At 35.9% G+C, this 24,388-nt stretch overlaps 1 protein-coding gene across 8 annotated transcripts in view; it reads left to right on the top strand.

Annotated features, from left to right (window-relative positions):
* The window catches only part of TLL1 (tolloid like 1), a 261,648-nt gene that overhangs the window by 166,485 nt on the left and 70,775 nt on the right, over positions 1-24,388 (top strand). For 7 of the 8 annotated variants that reach the window (XM_067036944.1, XM_059065868.2, XM_059065869.2 and 4 more), the window contains 2 exons: positions 21,275-21,377; positions 23,890-24,006. In XM_067036944.1, the coding sequence (XP_066893045.1) occupies positions 21,275-21,377; positions 23,890-24,006 (220 nt within the window). The remainder of the gene's footprint in view (positions 1-21,274; positions 21,378-23,889; positions 24,007-24,388) is intronic. The other variant, XM_067036943.1, reaches the window with a different exon arrangement.

Raw genomic sequence — 24,388 nt, forward strand, 5'->3', positions numbered from 1 at the left:
CCATATTGTTCTCTATAGTGGCTGTATCAATGTACATTCCCACCAACAGAGCAAGTGGGTCCTCTATTCTCCACACCCTCTCCAGCATTTATTATTTGTAGATTTTTTCATGGTGACCATTCTGACTAGTTTGAAATGATATTTCATTGTAGTTTTGATTTGCATTTCTCTAATGATTAATGATGTTGAACATTCGTTCATTTGTCTGTTGGCAATCTGTATATCTTCTTTGGAGAAATGTCTATTTAGATCTTCTGCCCATTTTGCTTTAGGTTGTTTTTTTTTCAATGTTGAGCTGCCTGCAAATTTTGGAGATTAATCCTTTGTCAGTTGCTTCATTTGCAAATATTTTCTCCCATTCTGAAGGTTGTCTTTTCATCTTGTTATTGTTTCCTTTGCTGTGCAAAATCTTTTAAGTTTCATTCGGTCCCATTTCTTTATTTTTGTTTTTCTTTCCATTTCTCTAGGAGGTGGGTCAAAAAGGATCTTGCTGTGATTTATGTCATAGAGTGTTCTGCCTATGTTTTCCTCTAAGAGTTTGATGGTATCTGGCCTTTCATTTAGGTCTGTAATCCATTTTGGGTTTAATTTTATGTATTGTGTTAGGGAGTTTTCTAATTTCATTATTTTACATGTATCTCTTCAGTTTTCCCAGCACCACTTATTGAAGAGGCTGTCTTTTCTCCACTGTATATTCTTGCCTCCTTTATCAAAGATAAGGTGACCCTATGTGCATTGGTTTATCTCTGGGCTTTCTATCCTGTTCCATTGATCTATATTTCTGTTTCTGTGCCAGTAACATACTGTCTTGATTACTATAGCTTTGTAGTATAGTCTGAAGCCAGGGAGCCTGATTCCTCCAGCTCCATTTTCCGTTATCAAGATTGCTTTGGCTATTCGGGGTCTTTTGTGTTTCCATACAAATTGTAATTTTTTTTTTTCTAGTTCTGTAAAAAATGCCAGTGGTAATTTGATAGGGATAGCATTGAATGTGTAGATTGCTTTGGGTAATAGAGTCATTTTCACAATGTTGATTCTTCCAATCCAAGAACATGGTATATTTCTCCACCTATTTGTGTCATCTTTAATTTCTTTCATCAGTGTCTTATAGTTTTCTGCATACAGGTCTTTTTTCTCCTTAGGTAGGTTTATTCCTAGATATTTTATTCTTTTTGTTGCAATGCTAAATGGGAGTGTTTTATTCAATTCATTTTCAGATTTTTCATCATTAATGTATAGGAATGCAAAAGATTTCTGTGCACTAATTTTGTATCCTGCTACTCTACCCAATTCATTGATTAGCTCTAATAGTTTTCTGGTAGCATCTTTAGGATTCTCTATGTTTAGTACCATGTCATCTGCAAACAGGGACAACTTTACTTCTTCTTTTCCAATTTGGATTCATTTTATTTCTTTTTCTTCTCAATTCTGTGGCTAAAACTTCCAAAAGTATGTTGAATAATTGGTGAGAGTGGGCAACCTTGTCTTGTTCCTGATCTTTGTGGAAATGGTTTCAGTTTTTCACCATTGAGGACAATGTTGGCTCTTGTTTTGTCATATATGGCCTTTATTATGTTGAGGAACCTTCCCTCTATGTCTACTTTCTGGAGGGTTTTTACCATAAATGGGTGTTGAATTCTGTCAAAAGCTTTCTCTGCATCTATTGAGATGATCATGTGGTTTTTCTCCTTCAGTTTGTTGATATGGTGTATCACATTGATTGATTTGCCTATATTGAAGAATCCTTGTGTTCCTGGGATAAACCCCAGTTGATCATAGTGTATGATCCTTATAATGTGCTGTTGGATTCTGTTTGCTAGTATTTTGTTGAGGATTTTGGCATCGATGTTCATCAGTGATATTGGCCTGTAGTTTTCTTTCTATGTGACGTATTTGTCTGCTTTTGGTATAAGAGTGAAGGTGGCCTTGTAGAATGAGTTTTAGAGTGTTCCTCTCTCTGCTATCTTTTGGAAGAGTTTGAGAAGGATAGGTGTTAGCTCTTCTCTAAATGTTGATAGAATTAGCCTGTGAAGCCATCTGGTCCTGGTATTTTGTTTGTTGGTAGATTTTTAATCACAGTTTCAATTTCAGTGTTTCTGATTGGTCTGTTCATATTTTCTATTTCTTCCTGGTTCAGTCTCAGAAGGTTGTGCATTTCTAAGAGTTTGTGCATTTCTTCCAGTTTGTCCATTTTATTGGCACATGGTTCCTTGTAATTGCTCATGATTCTTTTTATTTCTTCAGTGTCAGTTGTTATTTCTCCTTTTTCATTTCTAATTCTATTGATTTGAGTCTTCTCCCTTTTTTTTTGTAATTCTGACTAATGTTTTATCAATTTTGTTTATCTTCTCAAAGAACCAGCTTTTAGTTTTATTGATCTTTGCTATTGTATCCTTCATTTCTTTTTCATTTATTTCTGATCTGATATTTATGATTTCTTTCCTTCTGCTAACTTTGGGGTTCTTTTGTTCTTCATTCTCTAATTGCTTTAGGTGTAAGGTTAGGTTGTTTATTACAGATGTTTCTTGTTTCTTAAGATAGGATTGTATTGCTATAAACTTCCCTCCTAGAACTGCTTTTGCTGCATCCCATAGGTTTTGGTTCATCGTGTTTACATTGTCATTTGTTTCTAGGTATTTTTTGATTTCCTCTTTGATTTCTTCAGTGATCTCTTGCTTATTAAGTAGTGTGTTGTTTACTTCTATGTGTCTGTATTTCTTACAAATTTTTTTCCACATAATTGATATCAAGTCTCATAGTGCTGTTGTCGGAAAACATACTTGATAGGATTTCAATTTTCTTAAATTTACCAAGGCTTGATTTGTGACCCCCAAGATATGATGTATCCTGGAGAATGTTTCATGAGCACTTGAGAAGAATGTGTATTCTCCTGTTTTGTTATGGAATCTCCTATATATATTCATTAAGTCTATCTTGTTTAATGTATCATTTAAAGCTTGTGTTTCCTTTTTAATTTTCATTTTGGTTGATCTGTCCATTGGTGAAAATGGGGTGTTAAGTCCCCTAATATGATTGTGCTACTGTCAATTTCCCATTTTATGGCTGTTAGTATTTGCCTTATGTATTGAGGTGCTCCTGTGTTGGGTGTATAAATATGTACAATTGTTATATCTTCTTCTTGGATCGATCCCTTGATCAGTATGTAGAGTCCTTCTTTGTCTCTTGTAAGAGTCTTTGTTTTAAAGTTTATTTTGTCTGGTATGAGAATTACTACTCCAGCTTTCTTTTGATTTCCATTTTCATGGAATATCATTTTCCGTCCCCTCACTTTCAGTCTGTATGTGTCCCTAGGTCTGTAGTGTGTCTCTTGTAGACAGCATATACACAGGTCTTGTTTTTGTATCCATTCAGCCAGTCTATGTCTTTTGGTTGGAGCATTTAATCCATTTATATTTAAGGTAATTAACAATATGTATGTTCCTATTACCATTTTCTTAATTGCTTTGGGTTTATTATTGTATGTCCTTTCCTTTTCTTGTGTTTCCTGCCTAGAGAAGTTCCTTTAGCATTTGTTGTAAAGCTGGTTTGGTGGTGCTGAATTCTCTTAGCTTTTGCTTGTCTGTAAAGCTTTTAATTTCTCCATCAAATCTAAATGCGGGGTCTTCCCAGTTGATGCAGTGGGTAATAATCTGCCTGCCAATGCAGGGGACACCGGTTCAAGCCCTGGTCTGGGAAGATCCCACATGCCACGGAGCAGCTAAGACCGTGTGCCACAACTACTGAGCCTGCAGTCTAAAGCCCATGATCCACAGCTATGGAAGCCCACACAGCTATAGCCCATGCTCTGCTGCAAGAGAAGCCACTGCAATGAGTAGCCCCAACTCGCCACAACTAGAGAAATCCCAGGAGCAGCAAGGAAGATCCAACACAGGCAAAAGTAAAAATAAATTAAAAATAAATAAATTTGTAAAAAAAAAAAAAGAAAAAAATCTGAATGACATCCTTGCTGGGTAGAGTAATTTTGGTTGTAGTTTTTTCTCCTTCATCATTTTAAATGTGTCCTGCCACTCCCTTCTGGCTTGCGAATTTTCTGCTGAAAATCCAGCTGTTAACCTTATGGGGATTCCCTTATGTGTTATTTGTTGTTTTTCCCTTGCTGCTTTTAATATTAGTTCTTTGTATTTAATTTTTGATAGTTTGATTAATATGTGTCTTGGCAGGTTTCTCCTTGGATTTATCCTGTAGGGGACTCTCTGTTCTTCCTGGACTTCATCACCAATTCCTTTCCCATATTTGGGAAGTTGTCAACTCTAATCTCTTCAAATATTTTCTCAGTTCCTTTCTTTTCCTCTTCTTCTTCTGGGACCCCTATAATTCGAATGTTCTTGCATTTAATGTTGTCCCAGAGGTCTTTGAGACTGTCCCCAATTCTTTTCATTCTTTTTTTCTTTATTCTGCTCTGAAGTAGTTATTTCCACTCTTTATCTTCCAGGTCACTTATCCGTTCTTCTGCCTCAGTTATTCTGCTATTGATCCCTTCTAGAGAATTTTTAATTTCATTTATTCTGTTTTCCATCACTGTTTGTTTGCTCTTTAGTTCTTCTATGTCCTTGTTAAACGTCTCTTGTATTTTCTCCATCTTATTTCCAAGATTTTGATCATCTTTATTATCATTATTCTGAATTCTTTTTCAGGTAGACTTCCTATTTTCTCTTCATTTTTTAGGTCTGGTGGGTTTAAACGCCTTGCTCCTTCATCTGTGTGTTTTTCTGTCTTCTCATTTTGCTTAACTTACTGTGTTTGGGGTCTCCTTTTCACAGGTTGCAGGTACGTAGTTCCTGTTGTTTTTGGTGTCTGTTCCCAGTGGTTAAGGTTGGTTCAGTGGGTTGTGTAGGCTTCCTGTTGGAGGGGACTAGTGCCTGTGTTGTAGTGGATGAGGCTCGATCTCGTCTTTCTGGTGGGCAGGTCCATGTTTGTTGGTGCTTTTTGGAGTGTGTGTGGCGTATTTTGATTTTAGGCAGCCTCTGGGGTAATGGATGGAGTTTTGCTCCTGTCTTGCTAGTTTTTTGTCATAGGGTTTCCAACACTGTAGCTTGCTGTTTTTTTAGTGGAGCTGGAACTTGGCGTTTAGATGGAGTTCTCTGGGAGATTTTTGCCATTTGATATTACGTGCAGCTGGGAAGTCTCTTGTGGACCAGTGTCCTGAACTTCGTTCTCCCACCTCATTAGCACAGCGCTGATGCCTGGCTGGAGCACTAAGAACCTTTCCTCCACGATGTTCAGAATAAAAGGGAGGAAACAAAGAAAGAAGAATCTAAAATAGTATAAAATAAGTTATTAAAATAAAAAATAATTATTAAGAAAAAATTTTTATGTAATAATAATTTTTTAAAAACTGGACAAACTGAACCCTAGGACAAATGGTAAAAGCAATGCTATACAGACAAAATCACAGACCAAAGCATACACATATAGACTCACAAAAAGAGAAAAAGGGAAAAATATATATATATTGTTGCTCCCAAAGTACACCTCCTCAAATTGGGATGATTCGTTGTCTATTCAGGTATTCCACAGATGCAGGGCACATCAAGTTGACTCTGGAGATTTAATCCACTGCTCCTGAGGCTGCTGGGACAGATTTACCTTTCTCTCCTTTGTTTGCACAGCTCCTGGGGTTCAGCTTTGGATGTGGAACCATCTCTGCATGCAGGTCGCCTGAGGGCGTCTGTTTCTGCTCAGACAAGGTGGGGTTAACGGAGCAGCTGCTTCTGATGTCTGGCTCACTCAGGCTGGGAGGAGGGAGGGGTACAGATGTGTGGTGATTATGCAGCTGCAAAGGCCAGCGTGACATTGAACCAGCCTCAGGTGTACCGTGTGTTCTCCCAGGGAAGTTGTCCCTGGATCACGGGACCCTGGCAGTGGTGGGATGCACAGACTCCCGGGAGGGGAGGCGTGGAGAGTGACCTGTCCTTGCACACAGGCTTCTTGGTGGCAGCAGCAGCACCCTTAGCATCTCATGCTCCTCTCTGGCGTCCACACTGATAGCCGTGGCTTGCTCTTGTCTCTGGAGCTCCTTTAAGTGGGGCTCTTTATCCCCTCTCCTCACCCACTAGGAAACAAAGGCAAGAAAAAGTCTCTTGCTTCTTTGGCAGTTCCAGACTTTTTCCAGGACTGCTCCCTGGCTAACTGTGGCACACTAGCCCCCTTCAGGCTGTGTTCACATAGTGGACCCCAGTCCTCTCCCTGGGATCCGACCACTGAAGCCCAAGCCTCAGCTCCTAACCCCCACCCACCCTGGCAGGTGAGCAGACAAGCCTATTGGGATGATGAGTCCTGGTTGGCACCAATCCTCTGTGTGGGAATCTCTCCACCTTGCCCTCCATACCCCTGTTGCTGCACTCTCCTCCATGGCTCCAAAGCTTCCCCCCTCCACCACCCGCAGTCTCCCACCCATGATGAGGCTTCCTAGTGTGTGGAAACCTTTCCTCCTTCACAGCTCCTTCACAGTTGTTCAGGTCCAATCCCTATTGTTTTGTCTCTTTTTTTTTCTTTTTGCTTTTGCCCTACCAAGGTGTGTGGGGAGTTTCTTGCCTTTTGGGAAGTCTGAGATCTTCTGCCAGCATTCAGTAGGTGTTCCGTAGGAATTGTTCCACATGTAGATGTATTTCTGATGTATTTGTGGGGAGGAAGGTGATCTCCATGTCTTACTCTTCCACCATCTTGAAGTTCTTTCCCCCAAAGCAAATTTTAAAATAATTAACAAAAGGGAGTGAATTACACTGTAAGATAATAGAAAAACATTATGAAGTTTCAGAAATTCATTATCTGTGGTAATGTAAAATAGGCTTCTGGATTAATCTTTAAAAGTCAGAATTATACCTCAGGGAAGAGAAGATGTCACATACTCATTTATAGAGATGATGTCTCAAATAAATTGGGAAAATATTTTTTCAATAAATAATAATGAAATCATTGAAAAATATTTTTGAAAAAGTTAAACTTTTATTTTATAAATTTATTTATTTATTTATGGCTGTGTTGGGTCTTTGTTGCTGCACACAGGCTTTCTCTAGTTCTTTGTTGTGGTGCCTGGGGTTCTCATTGTGGCAGCTTCTATTCTTGCACAGCACAGGCTCTAGGTGTGTGGCTTTCAGTAGCTGCAGCATGCGGGCTTCAGTAGCTCTGGCTTCTGGGCTCTAGTGCACAGGCTCAGCAGTTGTGGCACATGGGATTAGTTGCTCCGCATGTGGGACGTCCTAGACCAGGGCTCAAACCTATGTCCCCTGCATCGGCAGGCAGATTCTTAACCATTGCACCACCAGGGAAGTCCCTAAACTTTTATTTTATATTGCATATTTTTTTCTAAAGAAAGCATAAATGATTTGTTTTTTATTTTGAAAAAGATGTTGGGTACATAAATTGAAAATAAGAAAATGTAATAAAATAATTTTTAGAGCTATTTACATAAACTAAATCTCTTTTATAAAAATGCAAATATACATATTAAAATCAAAATTAAGAATATTATAGCACAAATGGATAAGACAACATTGATATTATACATATATGAAGAGCTGTTATAAATTAATAAATAAAGATTTACACCATATTAGAAAATGACTGAAGAAGCAGAGTATTTTTTGAAGTGTCATGGTAAATAGATATTTAATCAATGTATGAAATTGTTTACTCTCATTTTTTATCAAAGTAATGCTACAACAATGTGCAGTATTTCATTCATCAAGTTGGCAAAGAAGGAATAGAATGATAATATCAAATGATGGTGAGAGTACCCAGCTCCTGGAAGTAAACACTGAGATAACATTTCTGAAGAACTCTGTTAATCTTTATCACATTTTGCAAAACACTTTATCTTAGAAATTTAACTTACAGAAATTATCTGTTTATATGCAAAGATAGCTATTTAGAAAAATGAAAAATTGAAGACAAAATAAAATTTGAAAGCTGAAAGAAAATACTGAATGCTTTTTTTTAAGAACTAAATATTCTATTTTACAAAAATATACATAATGGCCAATGCAAAAGTGAAATGTTTATTTGATAATTTCCTTTTCAAATTATTTTTATTAAGAAGGAATAAAACATGGTATAAATGAGAAGACTGTCACTAAATTTCTCTCTCTGAAGATAATCACATGAGTTATTATTTTAAAATATCATGGCACCCTTATTACAAACTATTTTTTTAAAAGACTGTATTTCCTGGAACTAGAGACTATGTTTTCAAATTATTGGTAAGTTTAATAAGCAGGTTAAAAATGATAGGCATGAAAAGATCTAATTTTTAAATTACATATGTTAGAGACAAGATTATAGAAGAATATATAATCTTATACCAACACAATGCTTATTTCTCCCTGGTACATTTACAAATAGGTTTTGATTTCTTCTTCCTTTTCTTTTCTACAATAAACTATATTATTTTATCCAGGAAAAAATATTTTAAAAATAAGAGTGTTGTTGTGCAATAATGTGAATGTACTAAATGCCACAGAACTGTATATCTTAAATGGTTAAAATGTTAAATTTTATGTTTATTTTACCACAGTTAAAAATAATAAGACTGAAAAAATAATAATAATAAGATTGTCAATGTACACGTATGTCTTCCTAGGACTGAGCTTCCTAAGATAAAGGCAGTCATGTTCAATCCCAGGCCGTCCTTGACATTGCACAGCAAATTCTGGGAACAGCCCAGAATGTGCCTCTGGGAATGTAGCTGTACTGAGTTGACAGAAGCACATAATATCGATTTTTTCATTCCTTAGAATTGATTGACATTTCAACAAGGTCATATTGCTTATGTCTTGACTAGAGTTAATATTTTTTCTTTTCCTATATAGCCCATTTTAAAACTTTCATTTTGCAAAGTCTAATGATTTACACATATGGGGTCAATTTACAATATAATATTTATATTGCCAAAGGCCACTGCTTAAATTTACCAATTACTATGTGGAAAAATCTTTGATTTTCTTAAAATAAATGCGTCTGCTGGTTTGTGAAAGAAATCTTTGCTATCAAGAATCTTACAAGCATATAACAAAGACAGGGCCTAGTAATATAATAGGTAAACTGAAAAATAGCTGAAGAAAGCAAGACAATTTTTCATGGATTTGCAGAGATAAGAGAGCTCAGATCTTGTTGGGAGATCCAGACATGATGGAAGAGAGGGCAGTATTTATTTCAGACTTTGAGAGATATGAAGAGTTTCTAGAAATAGGGAAGGGGAAAGTAGGATCCCAGGTAGAATTATGTATACCTTGAAGAAAGGAATACTAAAATTGGAGTACTTTGTCAGGACACAATAGCAAGAGTCAGGAATGAGTGGGATGAAGATTCTTTGTAGGTAGGTAGGTTATCACATAGAATCTTTGATGCCCAGGCTTGGAAATTTATAAAGATGAAAGCAAAGCCACAAATACCATGATAGGAACCCAACTTTACTGGGATTAAAATGATCAGAGAGTGTAGGATGAATTGGAGAAGAGTTCAACTAAAAAACAAAACACATCTTGTGAAGTTCTTACATTAATTCAGAGAAGCATGGAGAGCACTGACACTGAAATAGAAGGAGGAAAACATTTTCAAGGACATTGCAGAGTATCTATAGAAATTGGCAACTGATTAGATATAGTGATGGAGTAAGGATTAAGGAAAGACAGGTATAAAAAATGTTCCTGTGAATAGTTGGTGATGACAAATAAAAATTACAAAATCCAGATATATTATCATATATACTTAAACAGAAAAGTTATTTTCATAGCCTAATCCAGCACCTGGTTTTCACCTGCCATATAACAAATCACTGATGAAATTATGATCTGAGTCATACAACTGGTCTGTTGTAAAGCAGGGGCTTAAACCAATGCCTCAAGTTCTCTTGTCCCTTCTTCTTTAGGATTTAAATTAAAAATCCCTTATTGTAACATGTTGATTTTCCTGGGAAACTTTAAACTTTTCATGTCTCCCAGCAAAGTTGGATTAAGTAAATGTGATTAATATTTTTATTTATTTCATAACTGTTTAGGATTTATTTTTTTAACATCTTTATTGGAGTATAATTGCTTTACAATGGTGTGTTAGTTTCTGCTTTATAGCAAAGTGAATCAGTTATACATATATATATGTTCCCATATTTCTTCCCTCTTGCGTCTCCCTCCCTCCCACCCTCCCTATCTCACCCCTCTAGGTGGTCACAAACCACCAAGCTGATCTCCCTGTTCTATGTGGCTTCTTCCCACTAGCTATCTATTTTAGGTTTAGTAGTGTATATATGTCCATGCCACTCTCTCACTTTGTCACAGCTTACCCTTCCCCCTCGCCATATCCTCAAGTCCATTCTTTAGTAGGTCTGTGTCTTTATTCCCATCTTATCCCTAGGTTCTTCATGACTTTTTTTTTTTTCTTAGATTCCATATATATGTGTTAGCATACGGTATTTCTTTTTCCCTTTCTGACTTACTCCACTCTGTATGACAGACTCTAGGTCCGTCCACCTCACTACAAATATCTCAATTTCATTTTTTTTATGGCTGAGTAATATTCCATTGTATATATGTGCCACATCTTCTTTATCCATTCATCCTATGCTGGACACTTAGGTTGCTTCCATGTCCTGGCTATTGTAAATAGAGCTGCAATGAACATTTTGGTACATGACTCTTTTTGAATTATGGTTTTCTCAGGGTATATGCCTAGTAGTGGGATTGTGGGGTCATATGGTAGTTCTATTTGTAGTTTTTAAAGGAACCTCCATACTGTTCTCCATAGTGGCTGTATCAATTTACATTCCCACCAACAGTGCAAGAGTTTTCCCTCTTTTCCACACCCTCTCCAGCATTTATTGTTTGCAGATTTTCTGATGATGGCCATTCTGACCAGTGTGAGGTTATACTTCAATGTAGATTTGATTTGCATTTCTATAATGATTAATGATGTTGAGCATTCTTTCATGTGTTTGTTGACAATCTGTATATCTTCTTTGGAGAAATGTCTATTTAGGTCTTCTGCCCATTTTTGGATTGGGTTGTTTCTTTTTTTGTTATTGAGCTGCATGAGCTGCTTGTAAATCTTGGAGATTAATCCTTTGTCAGTTGCTTCATTTGCAAAAATTTTCTCCCATTCTAAGGGTTGTCTTTTGGCCTTATTTATGGTTTCCTTTGCTGTGCAAAAACTTTTAAGTTTCATTAGGTCCCATTTCTTTTTTTTTTTAAACATCTTTATTGGAGTATAATTGTTCTACAGTGGTGTGTTAGCCTCTGCTTTATAACAAAGTGAATCAGTTATACGTATACATACGTTCCCATATTTCTTCCCTCTTGCATCTTCCTCCTTCCCACCCTCCCTATCCCACCACTCTAGGTGGTCACAAAGCACAGAGCGGGTCTCCCTGTGCTATATGGTTGCTTCCCTCTAGCTATCCATTTTACATTTGGCAGTGTATATATGTCCATGCCACTCTCTCACTTTGTCACAGCTTACCCTTCCCCCTCCCCATATCCTCAGGTTTGTTTTTCTTTCTTTTTCTTTTCTTGTTTATCCTCTCTAGGAGGTGAGTCAAAAAGGATCTTGCTGTGATTTATGTCATAGAGTGTTCTGCATATGTTTTCCTTGAAGAGTTTGATAGTGTCTGGCCTTACATTTAGATCTTTAATCCATTTTGAGTTTATTTTTGTGTGTAGTGTTAGAGAGTGTTCTAAATTCATACTTTAAAATGTACCTGTCCAGTTTTCCCAGCACCACTTATTGAAGTGGCTACTGTATATTCCTTTTTCTTTTTCTCTACTGTATATTTGTGTGTGGGTTTATCTCTGGGCTTTCTATCCTGTTCCACTGATCTATATTTCTGTTTTTGTGCCAGTACCATACTGTCTTGATTACTGTAGCTTTGTAGTATAGTCTGAAGTCAGGGAGCCTGATTCCTCCAGCTCCATTTCTCATTCTCAGGATTGCTTTGGCTATTCGGGGTCTTTTGTGTTTCCATACAAATTGTGAAATTCTTTGTTCTAGTTTTGTAAAAAAATGCCAGTGGTAGTTTGATAGGGATTGCACTGAATCTGTAGATTGCTTTGGGTAGTAGAGTCATTTTCATGATGTTGATTCTTCCAATCCAAGAACATGGTATATCTCTCCATTTATTTGTATCATCTTTAATTTCTTTCAACAGTGTCTTATAGTTTTCTGCATACAGGTCTTTTTTCTCCTTAGGTAGGTTTATTCATAGATATTTTATTCTTTTTGTTGCAATGGTAAATGGGAGTGTTTTCTTAATTTCACTATCAGATTTTTCATCATTAGTTTATAGGAATGCCAGAGATTTCTGTGTATTAATTTTGTATCCTGCTACTTTACCAAATTCATAGGTTAGTTCTAGTAGTTTTCTGGAAGCATCTTTAGGATTCTCTATGTAGAGTATCATGCCATCTGCAAACAGTAACAGATTTACTTCTTCTTTCCTGAGTTGGATTCCTTTTATTTCTTTTTTTTTTCTCTGATTCCTGTACCTAAAGCTTCCAGTACTATGTTGAATAATAGTGGTGAGAGTAGGCAACCTTGTCTTGTTCCTGATCTTAGTGGAAATGGTTTCAGTTTTTCACCATTGAGGACAATATTGGCTGTCGGTTTGTCATATATGGCCTTTATTATGTTGAGGAAAGTTCCCTCTAGGCCTACTTTCTGCAGAGTTTTTATGATAAATGTGTTTTGAATTTTGTCAAAAGCTTTCTCTGCATCTTTGGAGATGATCATATGGTTTTTCTCCTTCAATTTGTTACTATGGTCATCACGTTGATTGATTTGCATATATTGAAGAATCCTTGCATTCCTGGAATAAACCCCACTTGATCATGTGTATGATCCTTTTAATGTGCTGTTGGATTCTGTTTGCTAGTATTTTGTTGAGGATTTTTGCATCTATGTTCAACAGTGATATTGGCCTGTAGTTTTCTTTCTTTGTGACGTCTTTGTCTGATTTTGGTATCAGGGTGATGGTGGCCTCATAGAATGAGTTTGGGAGTGTTCCTCCCTCTGCTATCTTTTGGAAGAGTTTGAGAAGGATAGGTGTTAGCTCTTCTCTAAATGTTTGATAGGATTCTCCTGTGAAGCCATCTGGTCCTGGGCTTTTGTTTGTTGGAAGATTTTTAATCACAGTTTCAATTTCAGTACTTGTGATTGGTCTGTTCATATTTTCTATTTCTTCCTGGTTCAGTCTTGGCATGTTGTGCATTTCTAAGAATTTGTCCATTTCTTCCAGGTTGTCCATTTTTTTGGCATAGAGTTGCTTGTGGTAATCTCTCATGATCCTTTGTATTGCTGTAGTGTCAGTTGTTACTTCTTTTCATTTCTAATTCTATTGATTTGAGTCTTCTCCCTTTTTTTCTTGATGAGTCAGGCTACTGGTTTATTATTTTTGTTTATCTTCTCAAAGAACCAGCATTTAGTTTTCTTGATCTTTGCTATTGTTTCCTTCATTTCTTTTTCATTTATTTCTGATCTGATATTTATGATTTCTTTCCTTCTGCTAACCCTGTGGGGTTTTTTTGTTGTTGTTCTTCTTCTTTCTCTAATTGCTTTAGGTGTAAGGTTAGGTTGTTTATTTGAGATGTTACCTGTTTCTTAAGGTAGGATTGCATTGCTATAAATTTCCCTCTTAGAACTGCTTTTGCTGCATCCCATAGGTTTAGGGTCATTGTGTTTACATTGTCATTTGTTTCTAGGTATCTTTTGATTTCCTCTTTGATTTCTTCAGTGATCTCTTGGTTATTAATTAGTGTGTTGTTTAGCCTCCATGTGTTTGTATTTCTTACAGATTATTTTCCTGTAATTGATATCTAGTCTCATAACGCTGTGCTTGGAAAAGATACTTGATATGATTTCAATGTTCTTAAACTTACCAAGGCTTGATTTGTGACCCAAGATATGATCTATCCTGGAAGATGTTACATGAGCACTTGAGAAGAATGTGTATTCTATAGTTTTTGATGGATTCTCCTATTAATATCCATTAAGTCCATCTTGTTTAATGTATCATTTAAAGCTTGTGTTTCCTTTTTTATTTTCATTTTGGTTGATCTGTCCATTGGTGAAAGTGGGGTGTTAAAGTCCCCTAATATGATTGTCTTATTGTCGATTTCCCCTTTTATGGCTGTTAATATCTGCCTTATGTATTGAGGTGCTCTTATGTTGGATGCATAAATATTTACAACTGTTATATCTTATTCTTGGATCGATCCCTTGATCATTATGTAGTGTCCTTCTTTGTCTCTTGTAATAGTTTATATTTTAAAGTCTGTTGTTTCTGATATGAGAATTGCTACTCCAGTTTTCTTCTGATTTCCATTTGCATGGAATATCTTTTTTCATCCCCTCACTTTCAGTCTCTGTGTGTCCCTAGGTCTGTAGTGGGTCTCTTGTAGACAGCATATATATGAGTCTTGTTTTTGTATTCATTCAGCCAGTCTGTGTCTTTTGGTTGGAGCATTTAATCCATTTACATTCAACTTAATTATCGATATGTATGTTCCTATTCTCATTTTCTTAATTGTTTTGTATTTGTTATTGTAGGTCTTTTCCTTCTCTTGTGTTTCCTAACTAGAGAAGTTCCTTTAGCATTTGTTGTAAAGCTGGTTGGTGGTGCTGAACTCTCTCAGCTTTTGCGTGTTTGTGAAGGTTTTAATTTCTCCGTCAAATCTGAATGAGATCCTTTCTGGGTAGAGTAATCTTGGTTGAATGTTTTTCTCCTTCAACACTTTCAATATGTCCTGCCACTCCCTTCTGGCTTGCAGAGTTTCTGCTGAAAGATCATCTGTTAACCTTATGGGTATTCCCTTGTATGTTATTTGTATTTTTTCTATTGCTGCTTTTAATATGTTTTGTTTGTATTTAATTTTTGTTAGTTTGATTAATATGTGTCTTGGCGTGTTTCTCCTTGGATTTATCCTGTATGGGACTCTCTGTGCTTTCTTGACTTGATTAACTATTTCCTTTCCTATATTAGGGAAGTTTTCAACTATAATCTCTTCAAATATTTTCTCAGTCCCTTTCTTTTTCTCTTCTTCTGGGAGCCCTATAATTTGAATGTTCTTGTGTTTAATATTGTCCCAGAGGTCTCTGAGCCTGTCCTCAGTTCTTTTCATTCTTTTTTCTTTATTCTGCTCTGCAGTAGTTATTTCCACTATTTTATCTTCCAGGTCACTTATCCGTCCTTCTGCCTCAGTTATTCTGCTACTGGTCCCTTCTAGAGTATTTTTAATTTCATTTATTGTGTTGTTCATCATTGCTTGTTTCCTCTTTAGTTCTTCTAGGTCCTTGTTAAATATTTCTTGTATTTTCTCTATTCGATTTCCAAGATTTTGGATCATCTTTACTATCATTATTCTGAATTCTTTTTCAGGTAGAATGCCTATTTCCTCTTCATTTGTTAGGTCTGGTGGCTTTTTCCTTGCTCCTTCATCTGCTGTCTTTTTTTCTGTCTTCTCATTTTGCTATCTTACTGTGTTTGGGGTCTCCTTTTTGCCAGCTGCAGGTTCGTTGTTCCCATTGTTTTTGGTGTCTGTCCCCAGTGGCTAAGGTTGGTTCAGTGCGTTGTGTAGGCTTCCAAGTGGAGGGGACTAGTTCCTGTGTTCTGGTACATGAAGCTGCATCTTCTCTTTCTGTTGGGTAGGTCCACATCTGGTGGTGTGTTTTGGGGTGTCTGTGGCCTTATTATGATTTTAGGCAGCCTCTTTGCTCATGGGAGGTGTTGTGTTCCTGTCTTGCTAGTTGTTTGTCATAGGGTGTCTAGCACTGTAGCTTGCTGGTCATTGAGTGGAGATGGGTCTTGGTGTTGAGATGGAGATCTCTAGGAGATATTTGCCATTTGGTATTACGTGGAGCTGGGAGGTCTCTTGTGGACCAGTGTCCTGAAGTTGGGTCTCCTAACTCAGTGGCACAGCCTTGATGCCTGGCTGGAGCATGAAGAGCCTTTCATCCACATGGCTCAGAATAAAAGGGAGAAAAAATAGAAAGAAAGAAAGAAAGAAAGAAAGAAAGAAAGAAAGAAAGAAAGAAAGAAAGAAAGAAAGAAAGAAAGAAAGAAAGAAAGAAAGAAAGAAAGAAAGAAAGAAAGAAAGAAAAGAAAGAAAGAGGATCAAATAAAATAAAATAAAGTAAGATAGAATAAAGTTAATAAAATAAAAAATAATTATTAAGAAAAAAAATTTTTAAGTAAAAAAAAAGGACGTACAGAACCCTAGGACAAATGGTGAAAGGAAAGCTATACCGACAAAATCTCACAGAGAAGCATACACATACACCCTCACAAAAAGAGGAAAAGGGGGAAAAAAATAAATGTTGGCCTTTGACTAAGGTTGCTAGCAGAATCCATAATTGAATTACAAATCAAAAGCACTTAAAATATTTGATTGGTTTATATTATATTATGCTATTTTATATAAATACATTGCATCTTTTTTCAAAGAATGATGAAATAAAAACTACCTAGCACAATTATATAGATGTTTTATTTCTTATGTTAAGTATCAGTTTACCATTTCTCAATTTAAAATTAATCATAGTTCCTCTGGAACATGGGATTGAGGGAGATACAAGGAACAATTCTAAGATTTCCTGTGTTCTGTTCAGCGTTGCAGCAGCCCGAGGTGCACCATGTGTTCTCCTGGGGAAGTTATCCCTGGATCACGGACCCTGGCAGTGGCGGGCTGCACAGACTCCCAGGAGGGGAGATGTGGATAGTGACCTGTGCTCGCACACAGGCTTCTTGGTGACGGCAGCAGCATCCTTAGCATCTCACCCCCGTCTCTGGTGTCCGCGCTGTTAGCCACGACTCGCACCCATCTCTGGAGCTCCTTTAAGCAGCACTCTTAATTCCCTCTCCTCACACACCAGGAAACAGAGGGAAGAGAATGTCTCTTGCCTCTTCGGCATGTCCAGACTTTTTCCCGGACTCCCTCCCGGCTAGCCGTGGTGCACTAGCCCCCTCCAGGATGTGTTCACACTGCCAACCCCAGTTCTCTCCCTGCCATCCGACCAAAGCCCGAGCCTCAGCTCCCAGCCCCTGCCCACCCTGGCGGGTGAGCAGAGAAACCCCTCGGGCTGGTGAGTGCTGGTCGGTACTGATCCTATGTGCGGGAATCTCTCTGCTTTGCCCTCCGCACCCCTGTTGCTGTGCTCTCCTCCGCAGCTCTGAAGCTTCCCACCTCCACCACCCGCAGTCTCTGCCCGTGAAGGGGCTTCCTAGTGTGTGGAAACCTTTCCTCCTTCACAGCTCCCACCCACTGGTACAGGTCCCATCCCTATTCTTTTGTCTCTGTTTTTTCTTTTTTTTTTTGCCCTATCCAGCTACGTGGGGAGTTTCTTGCCTTTTGGGAAGTCTGAGGTCTTCTGCCAGCATTCAGTGGGTGTTCTATAGGAGCAGTTCCACATATAGATGTATTTCTGATGTATCTGTGGGGAGGAAGGTGATCTCCACATCTTACTCTTCCGCCATCTTCCTCAACTCCTGTTTAGAATTTATATTGTAAGGGATGCTCAAATATATACCCTGAAAATTATAATACATGAGAATCTTAACAATGTATTTATATTACTTTAATGTTTTTCTACACATTATCCAATTAAATCTTTCTGATTTAATTCTGCTGAGATCAGCCTGATATGATGATCTCCATTTTATAGCAAGAACATTCATTCAAAGTCAGAAAGGTTAAGTAAAGTAGCAAACTGAGAAGCTAGAACTTGAACCTACATTTTTTGACTCACAGTCACAAACAACTCCTAGTTGTGAAAACAAACGCAAATATTCCCTTTAGTATGATATAGTTCAGCACTGACCAAAACCTTATCAATTATTCTCGGATTTGGCAAATCTTTCTGAAGAGGATATACAGTAAATATTTTTGGCTCTGCCAGATATACAATTTGTTCAAATACCCAATGCTACCATTGTATTGTAGAAGCAGTCATAGACAATATGTAAAAGAATGTGTATAACAAAACTTTCTTTACAAAAGCTGGCTACCGGCTGGATTTGGCCCATGGGTTACAGTTTACTGGTCCCTGATTTTGCCCCTAGTCTTATTTCTGAGAAGAAAACTGTTGTCTGCCTAGAGAATTATCAGACTTGTCCAAGCTGCTTCTGGATGGAGCCCTGAAAACTATTTTATTTTACTGCTTTTAATTCTCATGTCTCTTTCTAAAGGACTATTTAATAATATCAGTCTAATTGACAAGATTTCTATCTTCCCCATCCCCAGCACTATAAGGTATAAATATTATTCTAATTGGTCATTTTATGGTGTTCATAGAATTAGTTTATGTAGTCAATAATGTCTTAATCGTGCTGACAAAAGTTCAGTGCTTATATCATTCTCTGGAGACTTCCAGACATCTAGGCCCTTGACTGTTGATCTGCCTTTCTTCAAGATTTTTCACTCTGTAAGATTGTAAAACAAAGTCTTCAATGAGCAAACTCCACAGCAATTGAATCCATTTAATTTGCAGAATAGCAACTAAGACGCTGAACAGAACACAGGAAATCTTAGAATTGTTCCTTGTATCTCCCTCAATCCCATGTTCCGGAGGAACTATGATTAATTTTAAATTGAGAAATGGTAAACTGATACTTAACATAAGAAATAAAACATCTATATAATTGTGCTAGGTAGTTTTTATTTCATCATTCTTTGAAAAAAGATGCAATGTATTTATATAAAATAGCATAATATAATATAAACCAATCAAATATTTTAAGTACTTTTGATTTGTAATTCAATTATGGATTCTGCTAGCAACCTTAGTCAAAGGCCAACATTTTACTTCTACATCAGAGCCCTAAGATTTGATTTTCGAAAACCTATCTTTATTACATTTTCTGCTTCTAACGGACACTATGTTTTACATTAAAGTAGGCCAGTTTTGTTCCTTCACAGTACTTGGAGTTTAAAATAGAAGATTAAAAACAAGATAGGAAACTTTTCTGTTTAGAGTTACCCCCCTTCCAACTGTTTGTGTGTGTGTGTGTGCGCGCGCACGCGTGCACGTGTATGTGTATGTGTGTGTGTTCCAGACTTCAAATATTAACTATTTGTTAGCAATCCAACCACATCGTTTCAATTTTGAATAAGTTTTGATGACATGCATCCCTCCAATTTAGCTGATTTTTTCCTCATCGAGGAGGAAGTTGAAAAACTCTTTGCATACCATTATACAACTCTCCTTTATATCCCAGAGGGGAGCCACAAATGAGTGTTGAGGTCTACTGTTTGTGTCTGTATTCTAGTTTTGCCATCTCTGTTATAATAAATAAGTTCTCATATGATCATACAGAATTGAAGCTCTGGTGGTTGCTATAGGGAGAATACAAATGGAGAATGAAACTTAATATGATACAGTGGTAGTATTCCCCATTTGTAGCAGACTTAAAGTAAATATAAAGTTAAGGGGGAAAACCAGAAATTATTTCCCAATTATGTCCTAAGAATAAACTAATGTTGAATTGGTATTCAGAGATGGAAGAGCAAACATATTTGTAACTACAGGAAAATAGTTTAGAAACTATGCATTTTGATAATCAAGTATGGAGGGTTATTGAAAAAGAAAGGGAAAATAAGGATTAGTCCTTTGTCCTTTGATATTTTGGAAATTCTTGTAAAACATTTTTCAGAATATTTAGAATGATAAAATCAGATGAAGAAAAAAAAAACAAAGGAAAAAGAAAAAAATATAAATAAGGTAGAAAGAAATAAATGAAGTTTTATTAAACCGAAGCAAATTATGCCACGTCTACTGCATTATAGTTAAACATCTTGTCTCTATTTTCAAATTCTTGATAGATTTCACCCTTTTGTAATTAAGAAAGTACATGTTTAAAGAAACTGGTAAATGTTGAATTTAACGGTGAAATGTTAACACCATTATAAGGTACAACTGACTTTCATTATAGTTAGATAAATTCTTAGTTTCCATCTCTGTGAAATAGTTATTTATATGGGCAATTAAAACCAACTTTGGCATACAATTTCATCAATGTGGAGATATAAGATGCCGTGAGAAATATTTATTGTTATGCTGTATCTTCATCCTAGGAAGAAGTAAGCTATTTGAGTGAGGATTGATTTGCCATAATTAGTACTTACCCCTCTGTTAAATACTATGCTCAAGAAAGGGGAGAAGTATATGTTTTCTAACACAAAAAAGGTAGTACTTTTAGGGAATATGGATTCAAAATTGATTATAGTTTTTCTTTTCTTTTTTTTCATTCCTCGAGTCTTCCTACATTCGAATTTTTATATTGACACAAAAGGATTCTGTAAATACTGTTACAACCTACAGTTTTATATTAGAAGTATGTCAAATATTCATAATTTGTTGATTTTGGTCAAAGTCCATTTCAATTTCTAGATTAAATAACAGGTTCATTGTACACCTTAAGCATCTTAGATGTTTTAAGCAGAATAGATTTAGAATGAGTTTTTGAATATAAAAAAGTATTTTCCAAGTGAATTTTACCTCAGCAGATACATGCATTTTTATGTTAGTTTGGTTCTACTTTTTGGTGTAATCAACTAAAAAAAAAGTTTATTATATGAAAAGTAAAGTCTTTTTATAAAGCAGTAAGAAAACTGTCTTTTCTAAAGTTGCTCTTGAATTGTCTTTAAAAAGCAACATCATTTCAAAACAAAATACAGAGTAAAGGGTCATGTACAAGATCTTCTAACTTAAAAGGTCTTCGAATACATATTCTTGGATCTGGAGAAACATAGTGACATCTGTCTTTGATTATAGTTACATGGACAAATTTGAATTCTAGAGCTGTATTTAAAACATTTCAACATACACAATGATATTATGTTCCTGGAATATTGCACATGGTGGTTATTTTTAACATAATTATAGATGTCTGAAATAAATTATTAAAAAGAAGACACTCATAGTAAAATCAGAAGTTCTCATGGTTTAAGTCATGTTTATCTAAGAAAATTCAAAATAAACTATTTGAATAAAGATTTCTGTTTGTTTCACAATTGTTCAAATTAACTTTACAGAAACTTTGGTTTAATTGATGAAATGTTTAGTTTCTTTACTGACATTGTGCTTCTAAATTGTTAGATATTAAAGTTAATGAGAAAATGGGTGTTTTTTTGAGGTGTTTATTTAAAAAATATTTGAAGGATATTAATACTGGATTAAAAAATTTGCTCTGAATCTCTTTTCACAGTAGTCCTGGGTTCCTAGCCATGTGAAGTTACAATCATTTTTAATCTGTGTATTCTTTTGTTACATTTTGTAGATTGTCTTAAACTTTACTACGATGGACCTATACAAAAGTAGTTTGTGCTGGTATGATTACATTGAAGTAAGAGATGGGTACTGGAGGAAATCACCTCTCCTTGGTAAGAAATTTTTTTGCCTTTTATGTGGCTATGCATGTAGTCTGTCTTGTCCAGAGACAATTCTTTCAAGAGTTACCTTAGGGTTTAAAATGTATGAGACCAACATTTTAATTTTTCTTATACTTTTTTCAATCACAGCAAATATGCTCACAGACAGATAGATAAACAGACAATTAATTGATTTAAACCAGCTTCAATTATGAAGTGGTATTTGGACCTGAACATAATGATTTAGAATAGCTTATAGTGAATAGTCATCACATATTCTGTATTTTTAATTTTAAAATCAGAATTTTAATGAGTAAACCAGATAAATTGTGTATTTGTGTGTGTATGTTGTTTTGCTTTGTTTGCTAAGGCAGTAGAGCGTGAGGTGTTAGGTACACATTTGGTTGCTGGCTTCCTGCACCAAGGATATTGGTTCTTATTGTAGACGCCACAGTTTTGCTACTCAGGTTTTTGTGGCTGAGAAGGTGCATCTGTAGTTTGTGTCATAAATTGTAGCTCATATCTGGTGCTTACGAAAGTATGCTACCAACATTTAACCACAGACCACATCACTAACTTACATGAGGCACTTTCTGTTGCCCTCTGTTTTACTTAAAGGTGAGAACTGCTGTGAGCATGTGAGCATCTACTCTATTGATTTTTTTTTTTTGAGATTGTAACTTTTCCTTCTATTTTTAGAAGTAGCTTTACTCAGCTGTGTTTATGTGCCTACAGATCTTTTCTTCTTAACATCTAAAACCTGCTGAATGGACACTATTGTATTAAAAGTGACAGCAGCCTTAGTAAGTCCAAGAGATCTGTAGAAATGCTTAAAAATAAGGAAAAATTAAGATTTGAGCTAATTTATAAGTCAGGATGAGGAAAACATTGTCTTGAACATTTAGTTTCTTAGCTTAGATGAAGCAATTTGTAATATATTTATGTGTGTTCCAAAGAAAACATTTCATTAAACTCATATTGAAAAACCAATTCAAAAATGAAATATTGAGAACACTTTTTAGAGCACCGTCAGCATTACACACTGCAGGTTATAATGGCCTAACAGACTGGCTTAGTCTGACTACAATGTTTATGTGGAAAGCTTTCCCCACTATTTCCTCTGAAACCTTGTTCCTCAGAGTGTAGCTGTCACACTGGCAGCATCAGAATCACTTAGAAGGTTAGAAGTGTGGAAATGCAGGTCCCACTCCGTACCTTCCGAATCAGAGACTGCATTTTGACAGACTCCCTGGCAATTCATATGCACATTATAGCTTTTTCTCTTTTAGTCAGGTTACTTTCTTCCAGTTTCCTTTGTTAAAGAATTGAAGTATAGTTGATTTACAGTGTTGTGTTAGTTTCAGGTATACAGCAAAGTGGTTCAGATATAGATATAGATATCTATTCTTTTTTCAGATTATATTCCATTACAGGTTATTACAAGGTTTTGAATATGGTTTCCTGTGCTTTACAGTAAATCCTTTTTGTTTATCTATTTTATACATAGTAGTTTATATCTGTTAATCTCATACTCCTAATTATCCCTCTCCCCCTCCCTTTCCCACACATTACAGTTTAAGAGACATGGCTCTCTTTTACATGCCCCTAATTTACCTTGCCATTTAGGGAGATATTTTTTTCACCTGCTATCTGTTAGTATGAATTTGTTTGAGTTGACTGACATTTTTCATATACTAAAACTATGTATGACATCATTACCAAGGGCACACAAAAATGGATGACAATATATTATTCTTTGTGGAATTATTTCATGTGCATTGTCATATTTAACTTTCTGTCATCATACAAAATCTTAGAGCACAGTAGCAGATATACAGTAAGCAACGAATATTTGTGGAAGTTTGAAGGAGGGAAGAAGGAATGACAGGCAATAATATATTTGCTCAGTATTATACTTGCCTGTGGATAAACAATCAGAAAAAAATCAGAACTCATTATCAAGTCTTCTGATACTGTTTGCCATTCTGCCTACTACACTACATACTACAGCTTTATAGATGAGATGTATGTAGTAACATAAGATCCTTGGGCAGCCTGTGGGTTTCCCTGACAAGTCGCCATTGAACATGGCTAAACAAAGAACTATACTTTGAGCTGTCACTTGCCTACTAATGACCAAACTGAAAATTTGAAGCAGTTTTTCAGGATTACTTGTACTTTTTTCTGTTTTCCATAGAATAATATTCCCCACCTTGATATATCATGTTTCATTTTACAAATAGGACATGTTTTGAGCTAGCTGTTTCTTAATTCTACAGATAATGATACTGACATCAGTCATTTAATCTTAGAGTGATATGTTCCAATATTCTATAAATAAATATGAAGAGATGTATTTATCCACCTTTATTAAGTAAATATTAAGGAATAGTTATGGCTCTAGTTCCTAGGGGTAGATACAGGAACCAAGTCAGGTTTTATGCATGCAATTTGTAGTAGTATGAAAAGCAATTAGAATATAAAGTCATTTTTAGGAGTCTCTTTATTCTTTTATTTCTTTTAGGTAGATTCTGTGGGGACAAATTGCCTGAAGTTCTTACCTCTACAGACAGCAGAATGTGGATTGAGTTTCGTAGCAGCAGTAATTGGGTGGGAAAGGGCTTTGCAGCAATCTATGAAGGCAAGTCACATTGAGTTTAGAGATGGCTTCTTCTTAGACCTCTAAAGAGAAATATCCTTTCTCTCAATTTCATTAGAATGATATTGTAACTGTATTTTAATTACAAAATTTTCTAAACCTGTATTCTAATGTTCATTATGATGATTTTAATAAAAATACTTGGTAAATTTAAACTGCAAAAACAACCTGCTTTCTGTTACCAGTAATGTGGTAACATGTAAATGTATTCATACGATGTGTAGGGGGAAAAAAATTCATTAGAGATGTGTGGAAAACAACAGCAACAACAAATGGCAAAAGAGTTCTTAAACTTCGGTTGTTTTTTCATGACAACATTAAAATGTTATGAAGAAATTACCACTTCTCTTTGTGCTGAGTTTGT

Source organism: Kogia breviceps, chromosome 6 (genome assembly GCF_026419965.1).
Source record: "Kogia breviceps isolate mKogBre1 chromosome 6, mKogBre1 haplotype 1, whole genome shotgun sequence".
NCBI lineage: Eukaryota > Metazoa > Chordata > Mammalia > Artiodactyla > Physeteridae > Kogia > Kogia breviceps.